This window comes from Plectropomus leopardus, chromosome 11 (assembly GCF_026936395.1).
Source record: "Plectropomus leopardus strain MGB_pleo_1.0 chromosome 11, ASM2693639v1, whole genome shotgun sequence".
Lineage (NCBI taxonomy): Eukaryota > Metazoa > Chordata > Actinopteri > Perciformes > Serranidae > Plectropomus > Plectropomus leopardus.
This window is the reverse complement of record NC_142186.1, coordinates 12,430,068-12,451,450: the sequence shown is the minus strand read 5'-3', so window position 1 is coordinate 12,451,450 and position 21,383 is coordinate 12,430,068. Positions and strand designations below refer to the sequence as shown.

At 36.5% G+C, this 21,383-nt stretch overlaps 1 protein-coding gene across 3 annotated transcripts in view; it reads left to right on the top strand.

The window, feature by feature from the left end:
- LOC121945878 (ankyrin repeat and IBR domain-containing protein 1-like) overlaps window positions 1–21,383 on the top strand; it is a 76,914-nt gene that overhangs the window by 37,892 nt on the left and 17,639 nt on the right. The window contains exons 18-20 of one of the 3 annotated variants that reach the window (XM_042490243.2): window positions 1,021–1,132; window positions 1,835–1,878; window positions 6,254–7,721. In XM_042490243.2, coding sequence (XP_042346177.2) covers window positions 1,021–1,132; window positions 1,835–1,878; window positions 6,254–6,733 — 636 coding nt within the window. In that variant the 3' untranslated portion in view covers window positions 6,734–7,721. The other 2 variants (XM_042490245.2, XM_042490241.2) reach the window with 2 other exon arrangements.

Here is a 21,383-nt window from a genome sequence, read left to right as displayed (position 1 = left end):
GTGTTTTGATGCATATCAGCCACTTATCCGCTTTGTTAAATTAACATAAGGAACCATCACACACACATACAGATATCCACAGATATCCTTTAATTAGAAACACATGCATGTGCGCACACACCTGTTAAACTGTGGTGTTTTTCAATTTTTTTTGGTAATTTCATTTAGACACGCTGTGTGAAACAACACAGTCTGTTAATTGATTCCTCATCATTTCAACTCCCCTGAGTGATAACGTGCCAGAAATATCAAATTAGAGTCTTGTTGTTTGTCTTAATAGCCAAAGATTTTGCTCCATGGGTTCAACACCTCTAATGCAGAAAAGAGAGAGTATTGTAAGACTGCTTTTAGGCTTGGTAAATGTGGGGTTACAATATATTTCATTAATGGACCTGGACAAAATGTGTTTTTTGTATAAATTCTTTTTAGTATTGTTAAAACTTGCCAGTAAATTAATGTTTAATTGGCTTAAGTTTTTAATAACATCCCTTTCACTTTTTGATAAGGTATATTGGTTGCTCTTGAGATTAGTCGGGCATACACACGTAGTCTTTCAAACATCCAAATCTAAATCCTCTAGTTGCTTGATTTCAAATTCCATTCCAGCAAGTGTGTGCTCTGCTTGGCTTCAGACTAGACTGGAGCCGAATGATTGAAGGCTTGGGTTGGAGATGAAAGAGTTTGAATGATCTCTCTCTCTCTCTTTCCTGGAACAGAGCACTCAGACCACGTTTCAAGCAAACTGCTTCACGGCCTGAATCTAAGTAACCAGTTCACCTATTAAATGTTTATAACAAAAAACTTGATATGAATCAAGGACAATGTGCAACCGTAGCCCCAGAACAGCAATACATGGCAACTTTCTCTGGTCAGAAAGCGATGTATTGATGATGAGAAGTAGGGACATTATGACTGCAGGATCAAAACATTTATTGAAATAAAACAGTAGCGGGGACTGTCAAATTTGTGTTAATTGTGGATATGTGGTTTCTGAAATGTTTTTTTTATCCTTCTTTCAAGGAGTATGCAGAGTTCCAGTACAGACGGAGACATAGGCAGCGAAGGCGAGGCGACATGTCCAGTCTCCGTAGCAACACACCTGACCCCGATGACTCCAGTGACAGCATTTTAGGTAATGCAGTGTACAAACAGGACTCCTTCAGGGGGTTCTTTTTTTTATAGTGTTGGACTTAGTCTTATATGTGGATCTTCATTGTGAGGTGATTTATCAGAGTTTGTTATCAGCACAGTTAAATTCTATAACCCAGGCATATCATTGTGGATGATGTGAACCTACAATTCCTTGTTGTGGTGGACCTGTTTTGTACATATACAGTATAAGGCCTCTTTATGATAGTAGCTGTACAAAGAAGTTAGTGGATTAGAGGAGAGGAGATGGGCGCAACACGCATTGGTGAGGTGCATGAAAAGATCTTAATGTGGTGTAAACATGGGCTATTGCCACGTTTTCTAATCTATGATTAAATAATATGTGTACATCTGATTAAACAACATTGATCTTGTCATCCTCCCTCAGTTTTTAATACTGATTCGTACAGAACCCAAATGAGGGTACTGGCCTAAACTCTAGAAAATCACAACAGCTCAAGTTCAACCAGCCAATATTTCTAATCCATAAAACGTGTCCATCACAGTGCTGCTTTGTTTTTGGCTGTGTGGAATTAAAGATGGATGGAGTTTGCAGTTTTGAAGGCAGTTTAAAGATTCTATTGTGCCAACAAGGATTAATTGATTTCAGGTGCTGCTGTAAAGATTCAATTTAATGACTGTGGGCATTTTGTCAGTTTTTTTTTCTTTTCTTTTTTTTACAAAGACGCACAGGATCTTGGAGGTGGACATAGACAAGGTCATCTGATGGTGAGTGCACAGTTTTCATTTTCATTTCATCCCAAGTCTTGAGTCTCAAACTTTTCAGACAACGTCGAGATAATACAGCATTAATCTGGCTCAATTGATTACTGAAGAGCTATTTTACTCATGGTTGCTGTGACTTGTGAAGTCTGCAGTAACACAATTTTGTTGACCAGTTTTGGTTTGCATTTTCTTTTTTGGTATCTCTTAGGGCATGACTTTTATTTATTTATTTATTTATTTATTTATTTATTTTTTGACATGTCTCGACAACATAACATGTTGTTATTATACCTCTTTGCCATAGTTTATCATATCTTCTTAACATTTTTGGGAATACTATACTATGGCTATTTCTTTTACATTATTTCTGACATAGTATGACTTTTAATGCTATTTTGGAAGACATAATACTATAACATTTTTATGCTGTTTTGGGCGACATGCTGTACTATGATTGTGTATGTTATTTTTGACAACATACTAAATTATGACTTGTTTGTGCTAATTTGAAAGGCATACTAAATTGACTTTTTATGCTATTGTAGACTACATAATAAACTCTGAGTTTTTATGCGATTTTGGAAGACATAACATGCTGTGACTTTTCTTCTGCTTTTTTGGACGAGATGCTATACTATGACTTATTTTTATGCTATTTTGGAAGACATGTTATACCATGGCATTTTATACAACATATACAATGACTTTTTTATGCTGTTATTGATGGTATACTATACAACAAATGTTTATGGATTACATTCCATAATATGATTTTTTATGCAATTTTTGATGACATATTATACTATTACACACTATACTACTTTTTGTGCTATTTTGGATGAAATACCATACTATAACTGTTTTATCCTATTTTAAGACAATAGACATACTGTCATAAAGCATTCTTCTTCCTATTTTGGAAAGACATATTATACTATGATTTTTCTTCTGCTTTTTAGAAAGTCAAACTGTACAATGATGTTTTTATGCTATTATGGATGACAAACTATACTATGACATTTTATACTATTTTGGATGACGCACTGTACTATGACATTTTTGTACTATTTTGGACAACATACTATACTATGACTTTTTAATGCTATCTCTATGCTATTCTGGATGACATACTACACTGTGAATCTCCTGCCTCTTTGATGACATGCTGTGCCATGTTTTTTTGTGTTATTTTAGATGACATACCATACAATGACGTTTTTATCCTATTTTGGATGATATACCATTCCGTGACTTTTTAGTGCTGTTTTGGACAACATTATATACTATGACATTTTATGTTATTTTGGAGGGCTGGGGCGACATGTTGACGTAATCGATTACGTGAATACGTCGATTCACATAACGTGCTTTGACATGCGCACCGTTTCACACGGTGCGTCATGAGAGCTTGAGCAGCGCTGAGCGTGTTTTTTTGTTTCTGCGCTCATGCATCAAGTTAGAGCGTGCACACTGCTCACCTGAGCAGCGCTTGTCAGGCGCATCTCAGCTGCATGTCAGCTGCAGCACATCTAGAGAAACGGTGGCTTGCCATTTTTTTACGCGTGGCGCTCGCATACTGCAGTTTAAAGTCTCTCTCTGTCACAGAGATGAGGAAGTGTTTGTTTTACCTCGACTTCCTTGCTTCCCTTTCAAAACAAAAGACTGTTTTGAAAAAGACTGTGAGTCTGTGGACAGAATGCCATCCGTTGCTGATACAAAGCATTTTATTTTGAAACATTTACAGGACAGGGATGTCAGCTGTGCAGGAGCTTGTATAACTTCATAAATGAGTGGAATATGTGCTTATAAATATGAAAATACAGCACTCATATCAGCAGGCAGCCATATGCCTTAAGGCCCAGTTAAGGCTGGACTATTTTGATGCAGAAAGAATGGACTAGTTATAATTATTAAGTTATAGTGCTTTTATAGTGTTATTCATATTGCACTAATTTTACTGTAAGTCGACTTGAATTTTACATTGTTTTATTTATTTTGCTGTTGGATTGCTAAATGTAAATTGCACAACATTCCTTTACTTGAGTGGAATAAGCTCTTGTATTGATTTTATTTTGGAGACACTTTATATCACACTGTAAAACACAGATTACCAGTTAAGACTGGGCTATTCTTTGTTGGGGAATAATGCCCTGCAGTGTATGACAAGTTTTAGTTAGATAAATAAAAAAAATTATTGATTAATCGGAAAAAAATAATCGATAGATTAAACGATAAGAAAATAATCATTGGGTGCAGCCCTACTATTTTGGATGACATACCATGATATGGCATTTTTATGCTGTTTTGGAAGTTCTTTGATGATTTTTGAGCGACACAGATACTATGACGTTTTTGTGATTTCTGAGCGACATACTATACTATGACGTTTTTGATGATTTTCTTAGGACACACTGTGCTATTGACTTTTTGATGATTTTTGAGCAACATACTATACTATGATGTTTTTGATGATTTTTGAGCAACATACTTTACTATGAGGGTTTTGATGATTTTTCGAGCGACAAACTATACTACAACATTTTTGATGATTTTCAAGCAGCATACTAAACTATGACGTTTTTGATGATTTTTGAGTGACAAACTATACTATGACATTTTTGATGATTTTCGAACGGCGTACTTATACTATAACGTTTTTTTTTATGACATAGTATAGTATGTCAAAAAACAGCTAATTTTGACATGCCGAAAAAATTGCTGAAAACCACATATAATAGCTTTTAGAGACACTTTGTAGTATACCATGTTTAAAAAGAAGGCCCAAAACATCATGATATAGCATGTTGAAAAATTGGCTGAAAACATTATATAGTATGTTAAAAAGTCTCAAATTTTGACATGTTGAAAAAATGGCTTAAATCGGCATATTATAGCTTGTAGAGACACATCATAGCATAGCATGTCCAAAAAATGGTGTAGTATGTCGAAAAACAGCTAATTTTGACATGTTGAAAAAATTGCTGAAACAAATATTATAGCTTGTAGAGACGCTTCTTAGTATACTATGTTGAAAAAAAGGCCCAAAATGTCATAATACAGCATGTTGAAAAAATGACTGAAAAGGACATAGTATAGTATGTTGAAAAACAGCAAATTTTGACATTGAGAAACGTTGAGAAAATGGCTGAAAACGAAATAGCTTGTAGATACACCTCATAGTATAGCATGATATAAAAAAAAAAAATCCGTCAAAATGTGGCATGTTGTAAAAAATGGCTGAAATCGGCATATTATAGCCTGAAGAGACACGTCATAGTATAGCATGTCGAAAAAAAGGCCAAAAATGTCATATTGCATTTTGAAAATATGGCTGAAAACGACATAGAATAGTATGTCTGAAACTCTCAAATTTTGACAAGTTAAAAATATGGCTGAAAAGCACGTATTATTGCTTGTAGAGACAGCTCATATTATAGCATGTCAAAAAAAGGCCAAAAACGTCATAATATAGCACGTCGAAAAAATGGCTGAAAATGAGATGGTATAGCATGTCGGAAAATCTCAAATTTTGACATGTCAAAAAAACGGCTGAAAACGACATGTTATGGCTTTTAGAGACGCTTCATATGTTCAATGTTGAAATAAAGGCCCAAAACATCATAATATATCATGTTGAAAAAACGGCTGAAACGACATAGTATATTATGTTGAAAAATGGCAAATTTTGACATATCGAGCAAATGGCTGAAAACCATGTTGAAAAAGACTCTATCCAAGATGGCGCTATGGATAGCCACCTTGGTACTTCTCTCTCTGGTACTTCGCTTCCTGGTGCTTTTAGTGTTTTTGTGTGTTTTTTCTGTCTTCGGCTCCCCCTCTCTGGTCACATGCAGCAGAGAGGCACACTTAAAATTGGACGGCTCTCTGCTGGAACCTTTTCTCCTGCTTTCACCAAACTGGAAAGTTTTACAGAGATTTTGGTCAGAGCTGCAGCGGCTATCTATGGGATTTGCCGGAGACGCCGATGCAGGAAGCGAGCAGGAGCGCTCGTCAAGCCGAGGCAGCAGGGATTTCGCACTCCTCTCTCGTCCATACACCTGGCGAATGTTCGCTCCCTGGTAAATAAGATGGATGAATTCCTGCTTCTTATTTGAAAAAAACATAGACTTTTCCAGTTCCACTGCCCTGTGCTTCACTGAAACCTGACTTGGTGAACCCATCCCGGATAGTACGGCTGCCAAGATTACAGCTCTTCCGAGCGTACCACATCACGGAGCTCACAGGGAAGACGAGTGAAGGCGGAACATGCTTCTACATTAACGAAGACTGGTGCAGAGATGTCACAGTGCCAAAGAAATTGTGCGGCCCTCACTTAAAGACTTTTTTCATAAACTGCAAACCTTTTTTTTCACCACAGGAGTTTTCCCTGTTCGTTCTGGTCGGTGTTCATACCCCACCTCAGGCATGTGTTACGGAGGCGTTACAGCACCTGGCTGACCTGATAACAGACGTGGAGAAAAAGCATCCAGACTCTCTGCTTATCATTCTTGGGGATTTTAACAGAGCAAATCTCACACATGAACTGCCAAAATACCGACAGCATATGAAGTGTCCCGCCAGGGACACTAACACACTGGACCATTGCCATAAAGTTTTAAAGGACACTTATCGCTCTGTGCCCTGTGCAGCTTTGGGACTCTCTGATCACTGTCTGCTCCATCTCATCCTGACCTATAGGCAGAAACCAAAAACATCTAAATCTGTCGTGAAGACAGTGAGGAAATGGACAGACAAGTCAAAGTTGGAGTTACAGGCCTGCTTTAACTGTACTGATTGGAGTGTTTGCGAAGCTGCAGCCTCAGATCTCAACAAACTCACTGACACTGTGATATCTTAGATCACTTTTTGTGAGGACGTGTGTGCAGACCAAGACCTTCTGCACATTCAACAACAAACCCTGGTTCACACCAAAGCTAAGGAAACTGCGTCAGGCCAAGGGGTAGGCCTACAGAAGTGGGGACTGGCTCCAGTGCAATTTGACAAAAGTGGTAAAAGTGGCTAAGAGGAGCTACACTGAGAAGCTACAAAACAGCTTCTCAGCCAACGACTATCTGTGGGAAACCGTTGACTGGCGGACGACCTTAACAGCTTCTACGCCAGGTTTGAAAAGGGTTTCACACCAGCCCCCCACTCAATAGAACAATCTGCGCCCCCTAGAGAACAGCTAGTCCTCTGGTGTGGCCAGAACCACCTGGAGCTGAACCCACTCAAGACTGTGGAGATGACAGTGGACCAGCAGAGGCTGTACGTACTGCAACAACTCAAGAAGTTCAACCTGCCCCAGGAGCTGCTCATCATGTTCTACACTGCCATCGTCCAGTCTGTTCTCTGCACTTTCATCACTCTCTGGTTTGGATCTGCCACCAAACAGGACCGGAGCACACTGCAAAGGACAATCAGGTCTGCAGAGTGGATTATCGGGGCCGACCTTAACTCCATCTAGGACTTAAACTGGTCTAGGGTCAGGAAACGGGCAAGTAACATCGCTGCACACTTCACACACCCCAGACATGAACTGTTCAAACGTTACAAGTCACTGCACGCCAAAACAGCCATAGAAACTGTTTCTTCCCCCAGGCTGTCACTCTGATGAACTCTTAACTGTTAAGTGTCAGAATAATCACTTATGCACAGTTGCACTCTTTTTAACTTGCTTTTAACCATGTGACCCTTTGTAGTATTTTTTCTTTCTTCTAATTCTAATTCTTGTTTATTTTCTTTTTATATTAATGTTTAATTCCTGTACATTGAGAGCAAAGTTAACTGAAGTCAAATTCCTTGTTTGTGTTAGCATACTTGGCCAATAAAGCTGATTCTGATTCTGATTGTGACTCTGACTCCGAAAAAAGGCCCAAAATGACACAATATAGCGTGTTGTAAAAATGGCTGAAAAATAAATATTATATCTTGTGGAGACACTTCATTGTATACCATGTAGCAAAAATGGCCCAAAAAGATATAATATAACATGTCGGAAAAACGACCTAAGATGCCATACGATAGTATGGTGAAAAATGTCGAAATATGACATGTCCCAAAAACAGCTGAAAACCGCATAAAATAGCAGGCAGAGACACCGTAATGTGGCATGTTGAAAAAATCACCCAAAAAGGAAGGCTATAGTATGGCGAAAAATATCAAACATTGAAATGTCCAAAAAAGGCTGAAAACAGCTGAAAAGTGTTCTCAGACACACCAAAAAACAACGCTATGGTAGGCAAAAAAGGCAAAAAATGAAATGTTAAAAAAACAGCTGAAAACACATAAAATATCATGCCAAAACACACCATAGCATAGAATGTTGCCAAAACAGCCAAAAACACCATAAAATGGCATTTTGAAAAAATGACCCAAAAAGCAAGACTATAGTAGTATGAAAAATAAATGAATGAATTAACGAAAAATATCAAAAAATGAAATGTCACAAAAAGGGCTGAAAACAGCTGAAAACCACATCAAATAGTGTGCGGAGACATGCCATGGCATAAAATGTTGCAACAACAGCCAAAAACACCATAATATGACATGTCCAGTAGATGACCCAACAAGCAATGCTATAGTATGGCGAAAAAAGTCAAAAAAAAAAGCTGAAAAACACATAAAATAGTATGCCATACTCATGCCATAGCATAGAATGTTGCAAAAAACGGACCAAAACACCATAATATAGCCTGTTGAAAAATTTACCCAAAAAAACAAGGCTTTGGTATTGCAAAAGTTATCAAAAATTGAAATGTCTCGAAAACAGCTGAAAACAAGTGAAAACCACATACAATACTGTGCCAAGAAAGGGCTAAAACACCATAATATAGCCTGTTGAATAAATGACCCAAAAAGCAAGGCAAGAAAGTCAAAAAATGAAATGTCCCCAAAACAGCTGAATACAGCTGAAAAACACATAAAATAGCATGCCAAGACACACCATTGTATAGAATATTGCAACAATGGCCAAAAACAACATAAGACAGCATTTTAAATGAGTGACCCAAAAAGCAAGGCTATAGTATAGCGAAAAATATTCAATTTAACGCCAGCCCAAAAAAGTCCAAAATTCAAGGCTGTAGTATGACCAAAATTGCAAGATTTGACACGTCCAACACACAGCTGAAAGCAGTTGAAAACAGCATAACATAGCATGCCGAGACACGTCAAATCATGGGAAGATTTAAAGACGATCAAAAACACCAACACATGACATATCCAAAAACTGGCCCACAATACAGTGCTATAGCATGGCAAAATATGACTTTTCCGCAAAAAACAACGCAAAACACCTCAAACAGCATAAAATAGCGTGCCAAGTCACGCCATAGCATAAAATGTTGCAAAAACAGCCAAAAACACCGTAATGCTGCATGGTGAAAAAATGACAGAAAAGGCAAGGCTATAGTATGGCAAAAAATGTCAAAATATGACATGTCCCAAAAACAACTCAAAACACCTTAAAAAACCATAAAATAGGGTTCCAAGACACGCCATAGCATAAAATGTTGCAAAAACGGCCAAAATGCATGTTGAAAAAATGACCAAAAAGGCAAGGTTATAATATTGCAAAAAAGGTCAAAATATGACATGTCCCAAAAACAGCTGAAAACACCTTAAAACATCATGAAATAGCGTGCCAAGCGACGCCATAGTATAGAATATTGCAAAGACGACCAAAAACACCATAATGCTGCATGTTGAAAAATGACCAAAAAGGCAAGGCTATAGTATGGCAAAAAATGTCAAAATATGACATGTCCCAAAAGCAGCTGAAAACGCCTTAAAACAGCATAAAATAGCGTGCCAAGATATGCCAAAGCATGAAATGTTGCAAAAACGGCCAAAAACACCATAACAATGCATGTTGAAAAAATGACCGAAAAGGCAAGGCTATAGTATGGCAATAAAAGTCAAAACATGACATGTCTCAAAAACAGCTGAAAGTACCTCAAAACACCATAAAATAGCATGCCAAGACATGCCATAGCAGAGAATGTGGGCAAACTGCCAAAAACATCATAATGATGCATGTTGAAAAAATGACCGAAAAGGCAAGGCTATAGTGTGGCAATAAATGTCAAAATATGACATGTCCCAAAAACAGCTGAAAACACCTCAAAAAACCATAAAATAGCGTAGCAATACAAGCCATAGCATAAAATGTTGCAAAAATGGCCAAAAACATCATAATAATGCATGTTGAAAAAATGACCGAAAAGGTAAGGCTATAGTATTGCAAAAAATGTCAAAATATTACATCTCTCAAAAACAGCTGAAAATACCTCAAAACAGCATAAAATAGCGTGCCAAGACACGCCATAGCATAAAATGTTGCAAAAACGGCCAAAAATCTCATAATAATGTATGTTGAAAAAATGACCAAAAAGGCAAGGCTATAGTATGGCAAAAAATGTCAAAACATGACATGTCTCAAAAACAGCTGAAAGTACCTCAAAACATCATAAAATAGCGTGCCAATACATGCCATAGTATAGAATATTGCAAAAACGGCCAAAAACACCATAATACTGCATGGTGAAAAAATGACCAAAAAGGCAAAGGTATAGTATGGCAAAAAATGTCAAAATATGACATGTCCAAAAAACAGCTGTAAACACCTCAAAACAGCAAAAAAATAGCGTGCCAATACAGGCCATAGCAAAGAAAGTTGCAAAAACGGCCAAAAACACCATAATAATGCATGTTGAAAAAATGACCAAAAAGGCAAGGCTATAGTATGGCAAAAAGTGTCAAAATATGACATACCCCAAAAACAGCTGAAAACACCTTAAAACAGCTTAAAATAGCATGTCGACATACGCCAAACCATAGAATGTTGCAAAAACGGCCAAAAACACCATAACAATGTATGTTGAAAAAAACGAAAAGGCAAGGCTATAGTATGGCAAAAAATATCAAAATATTACATCTCTCAAAAACAGCTGAAAATACCTCAAAACAGCACAAAATAGCATGCCAATACATGCCAGAGCACTGAATGTTGCAAAAATGGCCAAAAACACCATAATACTGCATGTTGAAAAAATGACCAAAAAGGCAAGGCTATAGTATGGCAAAAATGTCAAAAACATGACATGTCTCAAAAACAGCTGAAAGTACCTCAAAACACCATCAAATAGCACGCCAATACATGCCAGAGCATTGAATGTTGCAAAAACGGCCAAAAACACCATAATAATGTATGTTGAAAAAATGACCGAAAAGGCAAGGCTATAGTATGGCAAAAAATGTCAAAACATGACATGTCTAAAAAACAACTGTAAACACCTCAAAACAGCACAAAATAGTGTGCCAATACAGGCCATAGCAAAGAAAGTTGCAAAAACGGCCAAAAACACCATAATAATGCATGTTGAAAAAATGACCGAAAAGGCAAGGCTATAGTATGGCAAAAAGTGTCAAAATATGACATGTCCCAAAAACAGCTGAAAACACCTTCAAACAGCTTAAAATAGCGTGTCGACATACGCCAAACCATAGAATGTTGCAAAAACGGCCAAAAACACCATAATAATGCATGTTGAAAAAATGACCGAAAAGGCAAGGCTATAGTATGGCAAAAAAGTCAAAATATTACATCTCTCAAAAACAGCTGAAAACACCTCAAAACAGCACAAAATAGCATGCCAATACATGCCAGAGCACTGAATGTTGCAAAAATGGCCAAAAACACCATAATACTGCAAGTTGAAAAAATGACCAAAAAGGCAAGGCTATAGTATGGCAAAAAATGTCAAAACATGACATGTCTCAAAAACAGCTGAAAGTACCTCAAAACATCATAAAATAGCGTGCCAATACATGCCATAGTATAGAATATTGCAAAAACGGCCAAAAACACCATAATACTGCATGGTGAAAAAATGACCGAAAAGGCAAGGCTATAGTATGGCAAAAAATGTCAAAACATGACATGTCTAAAAAACAACTGTAAACACCTCAAAACAGCACAAAATAGTGTGCCAATACAGGCCATAGCAAAGAAAGTTGCAAAAACGGCCAAAAACACCATAATAATGCATGTTGAAAAAATGACCAAAAAGGCAAGGCTATAGTATGGCAAAAAGTGTCAAAATAAGACATACCCCAAAAACAGCTGAAAACACCTCAAAACAGCATAAAATAGCGTTCCAGGACACGCCATAGCAAAGAAAGTTGCAAAAACGGCCAAAAACACCATAATAATGCATGTTGAAAAAATGACCGAAAAGGCAAGGCTATAGTATGGCAAAAAGTGTCAAAATATGACATGTCCCAAAAACAGCTGAAAACACCTTCAAACAGCTTAAAATAGCGTGTCGACATACGCCAAACCATAGAATGTTGCAAAAACGGCCAAAAACACCATAACAATGCATGTTGAAAAAATGACCGAAAAGGCAAGGCTATAGTATGGCAAAAAAGTCAAAATGTTACATCTCTCAAAAACAGCTGAAAACACCTCAAAACAGCACAAAATAGCGTGCCAATACATGCCAGAGCACTGAATGTTGCAAAAATGGCCAAAAACACCATAATACTGCATGTTGAAAAAATGACCAAAAAGGCAAGGCTATAGTATGGCAAAAATGTCAAAAACATGACATGTCTCAAAAACAGCTGAAAGTACCTCAAAACACCATCAAATAGCACGCCAATACATGCCAGAGCATTGAATGTTGCAAAAACGGCCAAAAACACCATAATAATGTATGTTGAAAAAATGACCGAAAAGGCAAGGCTATAGTATGGCAAAAAATGTCAAAATAAGACATACCCCAAAAACAGCTGAAAACACCTCAAAACAGCACAAAATAGTGTGCCAATACAGGCCATAGCAAAGAAAGTTGCAAAAACGGCCAAAAACACCATAATAATGCATGTTGAAAAAATGACCAAAAAGGCAAGGCTATAGTATGGCAAAAATGTCAAAAACATGACATGTCTCAAAAACAGCTGAAAGTACCTCAAAACACCATCAAATAGCACGCCAATACATGCCAGAGCATTGAATGTTGCAAAAACGGCCAAAAACACCATAATAATGCATGTTGAAAAAATGACCGAAAAGGCAAGGCTATAGTAAGGCAAAAAATGTCAAAACATGACATGTCTAAAAAACAACTGTAAACACCTCAAAACAGCACAAAATGGTGTGGCAATACAGGCCATAGCAAAGAAAGTTGCAAAAACGGCCAAAAACACCATAATAATGCATGTTGAAAAAATGACCAAAAAGGCAAGGCTATAGTATGGCAAAAAGTGTCAAAATAAGACATACCCCAAAAACAGCTGAAAACACCTCAAAACAGCATAAAATAGCGTTCCAGGACACGCCATAGCAAAGAAAGTTGCAAAAACGTCCAAAAACGCCATAATAATGCATGTTGAAAAAATGACAGAAAAGGCAAGGCTATAATATGGCAAAAAATTTCAAAATATGACATGTCCCAAAAACAGCTGAAAAAGCCTTCAAACAGCATAAAATAGCGTGCCAATACAAGCCAGAGCACTGAATGTTGCAAAAATGGCCAAAAACACCATAATAATGCATGTTGAAAAAATGACCGAAAAGGCAAGGCTATAGTATGGCAACAAATGTCAAAACATGACATGTCTCAAAAACAGCTGAAAGTACCTCAAAACACCATAAAATAGCTTGCCAAGACATGCCATAGTATAGAATATTGCAAAAACGTCCAAAAACACCATAATAATGTATGTTGAAAAAATGACCGAAAAGGCAAGGCTATAGTATGGCAAAAAGTGTCAAAATATGACATGTCCCAAAAACAGCTGAAAACACCTCAAAACAGCATAAAATAGCGTTCCAGGACACGCCATAGCAAAGAAAGTTGCAAAAACTTCCAAAAACACCATAATAATGCATGTTGAAAAAATGACCAAAAAGGCAAGGCTATAGTATGGCAAAAAGTGTCAAAATATGACATACCCCAAAAACAGCTGAAAACACCTCAAAACAGCATAAAATAGCGTTCCAGGACACGCCATAGCAGAGAAAGTTGCAAAAACGTCCAAAAACACCATAATAATGCATGTTGAAAAAATGACCGAAAAGGCAAGGCTATAGTATGGCAAAAAGTGTCAAAATATGACATGTCCCAAAAACAGCTGAAAACACCTCAAAACAGCATAAAATAGCATGCCAATACATGCCAGAGCACTGAATGTTGCAAAAACGGCCAAAAACACCATAATAATGTATGTTGAAAAAATGACCAAAAAGGCAAGGCTATGGTAAAGCAAAAAATGTCAAAATATTACATCTCTCAAAAAAAGCTGAAAATACCTCAAAACAGCATAAAATAGCGTGCCAAGACACGCCATAGTATAGAATATTGCAAAAACGGCCAAAAACACCATAATGCTGCATGGTGAAAAAATGACAAAAAAGGCAAGGCTATAGTATGGCAAAAAATGTCAAAATATGACATGTCCAAAAAAGTGCTGAAAACACCTCAAAACAACATAAAATAGCATTCCAAGATACGCCATAGCATAAAACTTTGCAAAGACTGCCAAAAACACCATAATAATGCATGTTGAAAAAATGACCGAAAAGGCAAGGCTATAGTATGGCAAAAAGTGTCAAAATATGACATGTCCCAAAAACAGCTGAAAACACCTTCAAACAGCTTAAAATAGCGTGTCGACATACGCCAAACCATAGAATGTTGCAAAAACGGCCAAAAACACCATAACAATGCATGTTGAAAAAATGACCGAAAAGGCAAGGCTATAGTATGGCAAAAAAGTCAAAATATTACATCTCTCAAAAACAGCTGAAAACACCTCAAAACAGCATAAAATAGCATGCCAATACATGCCAGAGCACTGAATGTTGCAAAAATGGCCAAAAACACCATAATACTGCAAGTTGAAGAAATGATCGAAAAGGCAAGGCTATAGTATGGCAAAAAATGTCAAAATATTACATCTCTCAAAAAAGTGCTGAAAATACCTCAAAACAGCACAAAATAGCGTGCCAATACAGGCCATAGCAAAGAAAGTTGCAAAAAGGTCCAAAAACACCATAATAATGCATGTTGAAAAAATGACCAAAAAGGCAAGGCTATAGTATGGGAAAAAGTGTCAAAATATGACATACCCCAAAAACAGCTGAAAACACCTCAAAACAGCATAAAATAGCGTTCCAGGACAGGCCATAGCAAAGAAAGTTGCAAAAACTTCCAAAAACACCATAATAATGCATGTTGAAAAAATGATCGAAAAGGCAAGGCTATAGTATGGCAAAAAATGTCAAAATATGACATGTCCAAAAAACAGCTGTAAACACCTCAAAACAGCACAAAATAGCGTGCCAATACAGGCCATAGCAAAGAAAGTTGCAAAAACGGCCAAAAACACCATAATAATGTATGTTGAAAAAATGACCAAAAAGACAAGGCTATAGTATGGCAAAAAGTGTCAAAATATGACATGTCCCAAAAACAGCTGAAAACACCTCAAAACAGCATAAAATAGCATGCCAATACATGCCAGAGCACTGAATGTTGCAAAAATGGCCAAAAACACCATAATAATGTATGTTGAAAAAATGACCAAAAAGGCAAGGCTATAGTAAAGCAAAAAATGTCAAAATATTACATCTCTCAAAAAAAGCTGAAAACACCTTCAAACAGCATAAAATAGCGTGCCAATACAAGCCAGAGCACTGAATGTTGCAAAAATGGCCAAAAACACCATAATAATGTATGTTGAAAAAATGACCAAAAAGGCAAGGCTATAGTATGGCAAAAAGTGTCAAAATATGACATGTCCCAAAAACAGCTGAAAACACCTCAAAACAGCATAAAATAGCATGCCAATACATGCCAGAGCACTGAATGTTGCAAAAATGGCCAAAAACACCATAATACTGCAAGTTGAAAAAATGATCGAAAAGGCAAGGCTATAGTATGGCAAAAAATGTCAAAATATGACATGTCCAAAAAAGTGCTGAAAACACCTCAAAACAACATAAAATAGCATTCCAAGATACGCCATAGCATAAAACTTTGCAAAGACTGCCAAAAACACCATAATAATGCATGTTGAAAAAATGACCGAAAAGGCAAGGCTATAGTATGGCAAAAAGTGTCAAAATATGACATGTCCCAAAAACAGCTGAAAACACCTTCAAACAGCTTAAAATAGCGTGTCGACATACGCCAAACCATAGAATGTTGCAAAAACGGCCAAAAACACCATAACAATGCATGTTGAAAAAATGACCGAAAAGGCAAGGCTATAGTATGGCAAAAAAGTCAAAATATTACATCTCTCAAAAACAGCTGAAAACACCTCAAAACAGCATAAAATAGCATGCCAATACATGCCAGAGTACTGAATGTTGCAAAAATGGCCAAAAACACCATAATACTGCAAGTTGAAGAAATGATCGAAAAGGCAAGACTATAGTATGGCAAAAAATGTCAAAATATTACATCTCTCAAAAAAGTGCTGAAAATACCTCAAAACAGCACAAAATAGCGTGCCAATACAGGCCATAGCAAAGAAAGTTGCAAAAAGGTCCAAAAACACCATAATAATGCATGTTGAAAAAATGACCAAAAAGGCAAGGCTATAGTATGGGAAAAAGTGTCAAAATATGACATACCCCAAAAACAGCTGAAAACACCTCAAAACAGCATAAAATAGCGTTCCAGGACACGCCATAGCAAAGAAAGTTGCAAAAACTTCCAAAAACACCATAATAATGCATGTTGAAAAAATGATCGAAAAGGCAAGGCTATAGTATGGCAAAAAATGTCAAAATATGACATGTCCAAAAAACAGCTGTAAACACCTCAAAACAGCACAAAATAGCGTGCCAATACAAGCCATAGCAAAGAAAGTTGCAAAAACGTCCAAAAACACCATAATAATGTATGTTGAAAAAATGACCAAAAAGGCAAGGCTATAGTATGGCAAAAAGTGTCAAAATATGACATGTCCCAAAAACAGCTGAAAACACCTCAAAACAGCATAAAATAGCATTCCAGGACACGCCATAGCAAAGAAAGTTGCAAAAACGTCCAAAAACACCATAATAATGCATGTTGAAAAAATGATCGAAAAGGCAAGGCTATAGTATGGCAAAAAATGTCAAAATATTACATCTCTCAAAAACAGCTGAAAACACCTCAAAAACGCATAAAATAGCACGCCAATACATGCCAGAGCACTGAATGTTGCAAAAACGGCCAAAAACACCATAATAATGTATGTTGAAAAAATGACCAAAAAGGCAAGGCTATAGTAAAGCAAAAAATGTCAAAATATTACATCTCTCAAAAAAAGCTTAAAATACCTCAAAACAGCATAAAATAGCGTGCCAAGACACGCCATAGTATAGAATATTGCAAAAACGGCCAAAAACACCATAATGCTGCATGGTGAAAAAATGACAAAAAAGGCAAGGCTATAGAATGGCAAAAAATGTCAAAATATGACATGTCCAAAAAAGTGCTGAAAACACCTCAAAACAACATAAAATAGCATTCCAAGATACGCCATAGCATAAAACTTTGCAAAGACTGCCAAAAACACCATAATAATGCATGTTGAAAAAATGACCGACAAGGCAAGGCTATAGTATGGCAAAAAATGTCAATATATGACATGTCCAAAAAACAGCTGAAAACACCTTCAAACAGCTTAAAATAGCATGCCAATACATGCCAAACCATAGAATGTTGCAAAAACGGCCAAAAACACCATAACAATGCATGTTGAAAAAATGATCGAAAAGGCAAGGCTATAGTATGGCAAAAAAGTCAAAATATTACATCTCTCAAAAACAGCTGAAAACACCTCAAAACAGCATAAAATAGCATGCCAATACATGCCAGAGCACTGAATGTTGCAAAAATGGCCAAAAACACCATAATAATGCATGTTGAAAAAATGACCAAAAAGGCAAGGCTATAGTATGGCAAAAAGTGTCAAAATATGACATACCCCAAAAACAGCTGAAAACACCTCAAAACAGCATAAAATAGCGTTCCAGGACACGCCATAGCAAAGAAAGTTGCAAAAACTTCCAAAAACACCATAATAATGCATGTTGAAAAAATGACCAAAAAGGCAAGGCTATAGTATGGCAAAAAGTGTCAAAATGTGACATACCCCAAAAACAGCTGAAAACACCTCAAAACAGCATAAAATAGCGTTCCAGGACACGCCATAGCAGAGAAAGTTGCAAAAACGTCCAAAAACACCATAATAATGTATGTTGAAAAAATGACCAAAAAGGCAAGGCTATAGTATGGCAAAAAGTGTCAAAATATGACATGTCCCAAAAACAGCTGAAAACACCTCAAAACAGCATAAAATAGCATGCCAATACATGCCAGAGCACTGAATGTTGCAAAAACGGCCAAAAACACCATAATAATGTATGTTGAAAAAATGACCAAAAAGGCAAGGCTATAGTAAAGCAAAAAATGTCAAAATATTACATCTCTCAAAAAAAGCTTAAAACACCTTCAAACAGCATAAAATAGCGTGCCAATACAAGCCAGAGCACTGAATGTTGCAAAAATGGCCAAAAACACCATAATAATGTATGTTGAAAAAATGACCAAAAAGGCAAGGCTATAGTATGGCAAAAAGTGTCAAAATATGACATGTCCCAAAAACAGCTGAAAACACCTCAAAACAGCATAAAATAGCATGCCAATACATGCCAGAGCACTGAATGTTGCAAAAATGGCCAAAAACACCATAATACTGCAAGTTGAAAAAATGATCGAAAAGGCAAGGCTATAGTATGGCAAAAAAGTCAAAATATTACATCTCTCAAAAACAGCTGAAAACACCTCAAAACAGCATAAAATAGCATGCCAATACAGGCCATAGCAAAGAAAGTTGCAAAAACGTCCAAAAACACCATAATAATGCATGTTGAAAAAATGACCAAAAAGGCAAGGCTATAGTATGGCAAAAAGTGTCAAAATATGACATACCCCAAAAACAGCTGAAAACACCTCAAAACAGCATAAAATAGCGTTCCAGGACACGCCATAGCAGAGAAAGTTACAAAAACGGCCAAAAACACCATAATAATGCATGTTGAAAAAATGACCGAAAAGGCAAGGCTATACTATGGCAAAAAGTGTCAAAATATGACATGTCCCAAAAACAGCTGAAAACACCTCAAAACAGCATAAAATAGCACGCCAATACATGCCAGAGCACTGAATGTTGCAAAAACAGCCAAAAACACCATAATAATGTATGTTGAAAAAATGATCGAAAAGGCAAGGCTATAGTATGGCAAAAAATATCAAAATATGACATGTCCAAAAAACAGCTGTAAACACCTCAAAACAGCACAAAATAGCGTGCCAATACACGCCATAGCAGAGAAAGTTGCAAAAACGTCCAAAAACACCATAATAATGTATGTTGAAAAAATGACCAAAAAGGCAAGGCTATAGTATGGCAAAAAGTGTCAAAATATGACATGTCCCAAAAACAGCTGAAAACACCTCAAAACAGCATAAAATAGCGTTCCAGGACACGCCATAGCAAAGAAAGTTGCAAAACGGCCAAAACACCATAATAATGCATGTTGAAAAAATGACCGAAAAGGCAAGGCTATAGTATGGCAAAAAGTGTCAAAATATGACATGTCCCAAAAAAAGCTGAAAAAACCTCAAAACAGCATAAAATAGCGTTCCAACATACGCCATAGCATAGAATGTTGCAAAACTGCCAAAAACACCATAATAATGCATGTTGAAAAATGACCGAAAAGGCAAGGCTATAGTATGGCAAAAAAGTCAAAATATTACATCTCTTAAAAACAGCTGAAAACACCTCAAAACAGCATAAAATAGCATGCCAATACATGCCAGAGCACTGAATGTTGCAAAAATGGCCAAAAACACCATAATACTGCAAGTTGAAAAAATGATCGAAAAGGCAAGGCTATAGTATGGCAAAAAAGTCAAAATATTACATCTCTCAAAAACAGCTGAAAACACCTCAAAACAGCATAAAATAGCGTTCCAGGACATGCCATAGCAAAGAAAGTTGCAAAAATGGCCAAAAACACCATAATAATGCATGTTGAAAAAATGACTGAAAAGGCAAGGCTATAGTATGGCAAAAAGTGTCAAAATATTACATCTCTCAAAAACAGCTGAAAACACCTCAAAACAGCATAAAATAGCATGCCAATACATGCCAGAGCACTGAATGTTGCAAAAACGGCCAAAAACACCATAATACTGCATGTTGAAAAAATGATCGAAAAGGCAAGGCTATAGTATGGCAAAAAATGTCAAAATATTACATCTCTCAAAAACAGCTGAAAACACCTCAAAAACGCATAAAATAGCGTGCCAAGACACGCCATAGCATAAAATGTTGCAAAAACGGCCAAAAATCTCATAATAATGTATGTTGAAAAATGACAGAAAAGGCAAGGCTATAGTATGGCAAAAAATGTCAAAAAATTACATCTCCCAAAACAGCTGAAAACACCTCAAAACAGCATAAAATAGCGTGCCTATACAAGCCAGAGCACTGAATGTTGCAAAAATGGCCAAAAACACCATAATAATGTATGTTGAAAAAATGACCGAAAAGGCAAGGCTATAGTATGGCAACAAATGTCAAAACATGACATGTCTCAAAAACAGCTGAAAGTACCTCAAAACACCATAAAATAGCTTGCCAAGACATGCCATAGTATAGAATATTGCAAAAACGGCCAAAAACACCATAATGCTGCATGTTGAAAAAATGACCGAAAAGGCAAGGCTATAGTATGGCAAAAATGTCAAAATATTACATCTCTCAAAAACAGCTGAAAACACCTCAAAACAGCATAAAATAGCATGCCAATACATGCCAGAGCACTGAATGTTGCAAAAATGGCCAAAAACACCATAATACTGCAAGTTGAAAAAATGATCGAAAAGGCAAGGCTATAGTATGGCAAAAAAGTCAAAATATTACATCTCTCAAAAACAGCTGAAAACACCTCAAAACAGCATAAAATAGCATGCCAATACAGGCCATAGCATAAAATGTTGCAAAAACGGCCAAAAATCTCATATTAATGTATGTTGAAAAAATGACAGAAAAGGCAAGGCTATAGTATGGCAAAAAATGTCAAAATATGACATGTCCAAAAAAGTGCTGAAAACACCTCAAAACAACATAAAATAGCATTCCAAGATACGCCATAGCATAAAACTTTGCAAAGACTGCCAAAAACACCATAATAATGTATGTTGAAAAAATGATCGAAAAGGCAAGGCTATAGTATGGCAAAAAATGTCAAAATATGACATGTCCAAAAAACAGCTGTAAACACCTCAAAACAGCACAAAATAGCGTGCCAATACAGGCCATAGCAAAGAAAGTTGCAAAAACGGCCAAAAACACCATAATAATGTATGTTGAAAAAATGACCAAAAAGGCAAGGCTATAGTATGGCAAAAAGTGTCAAAATATGACATGTC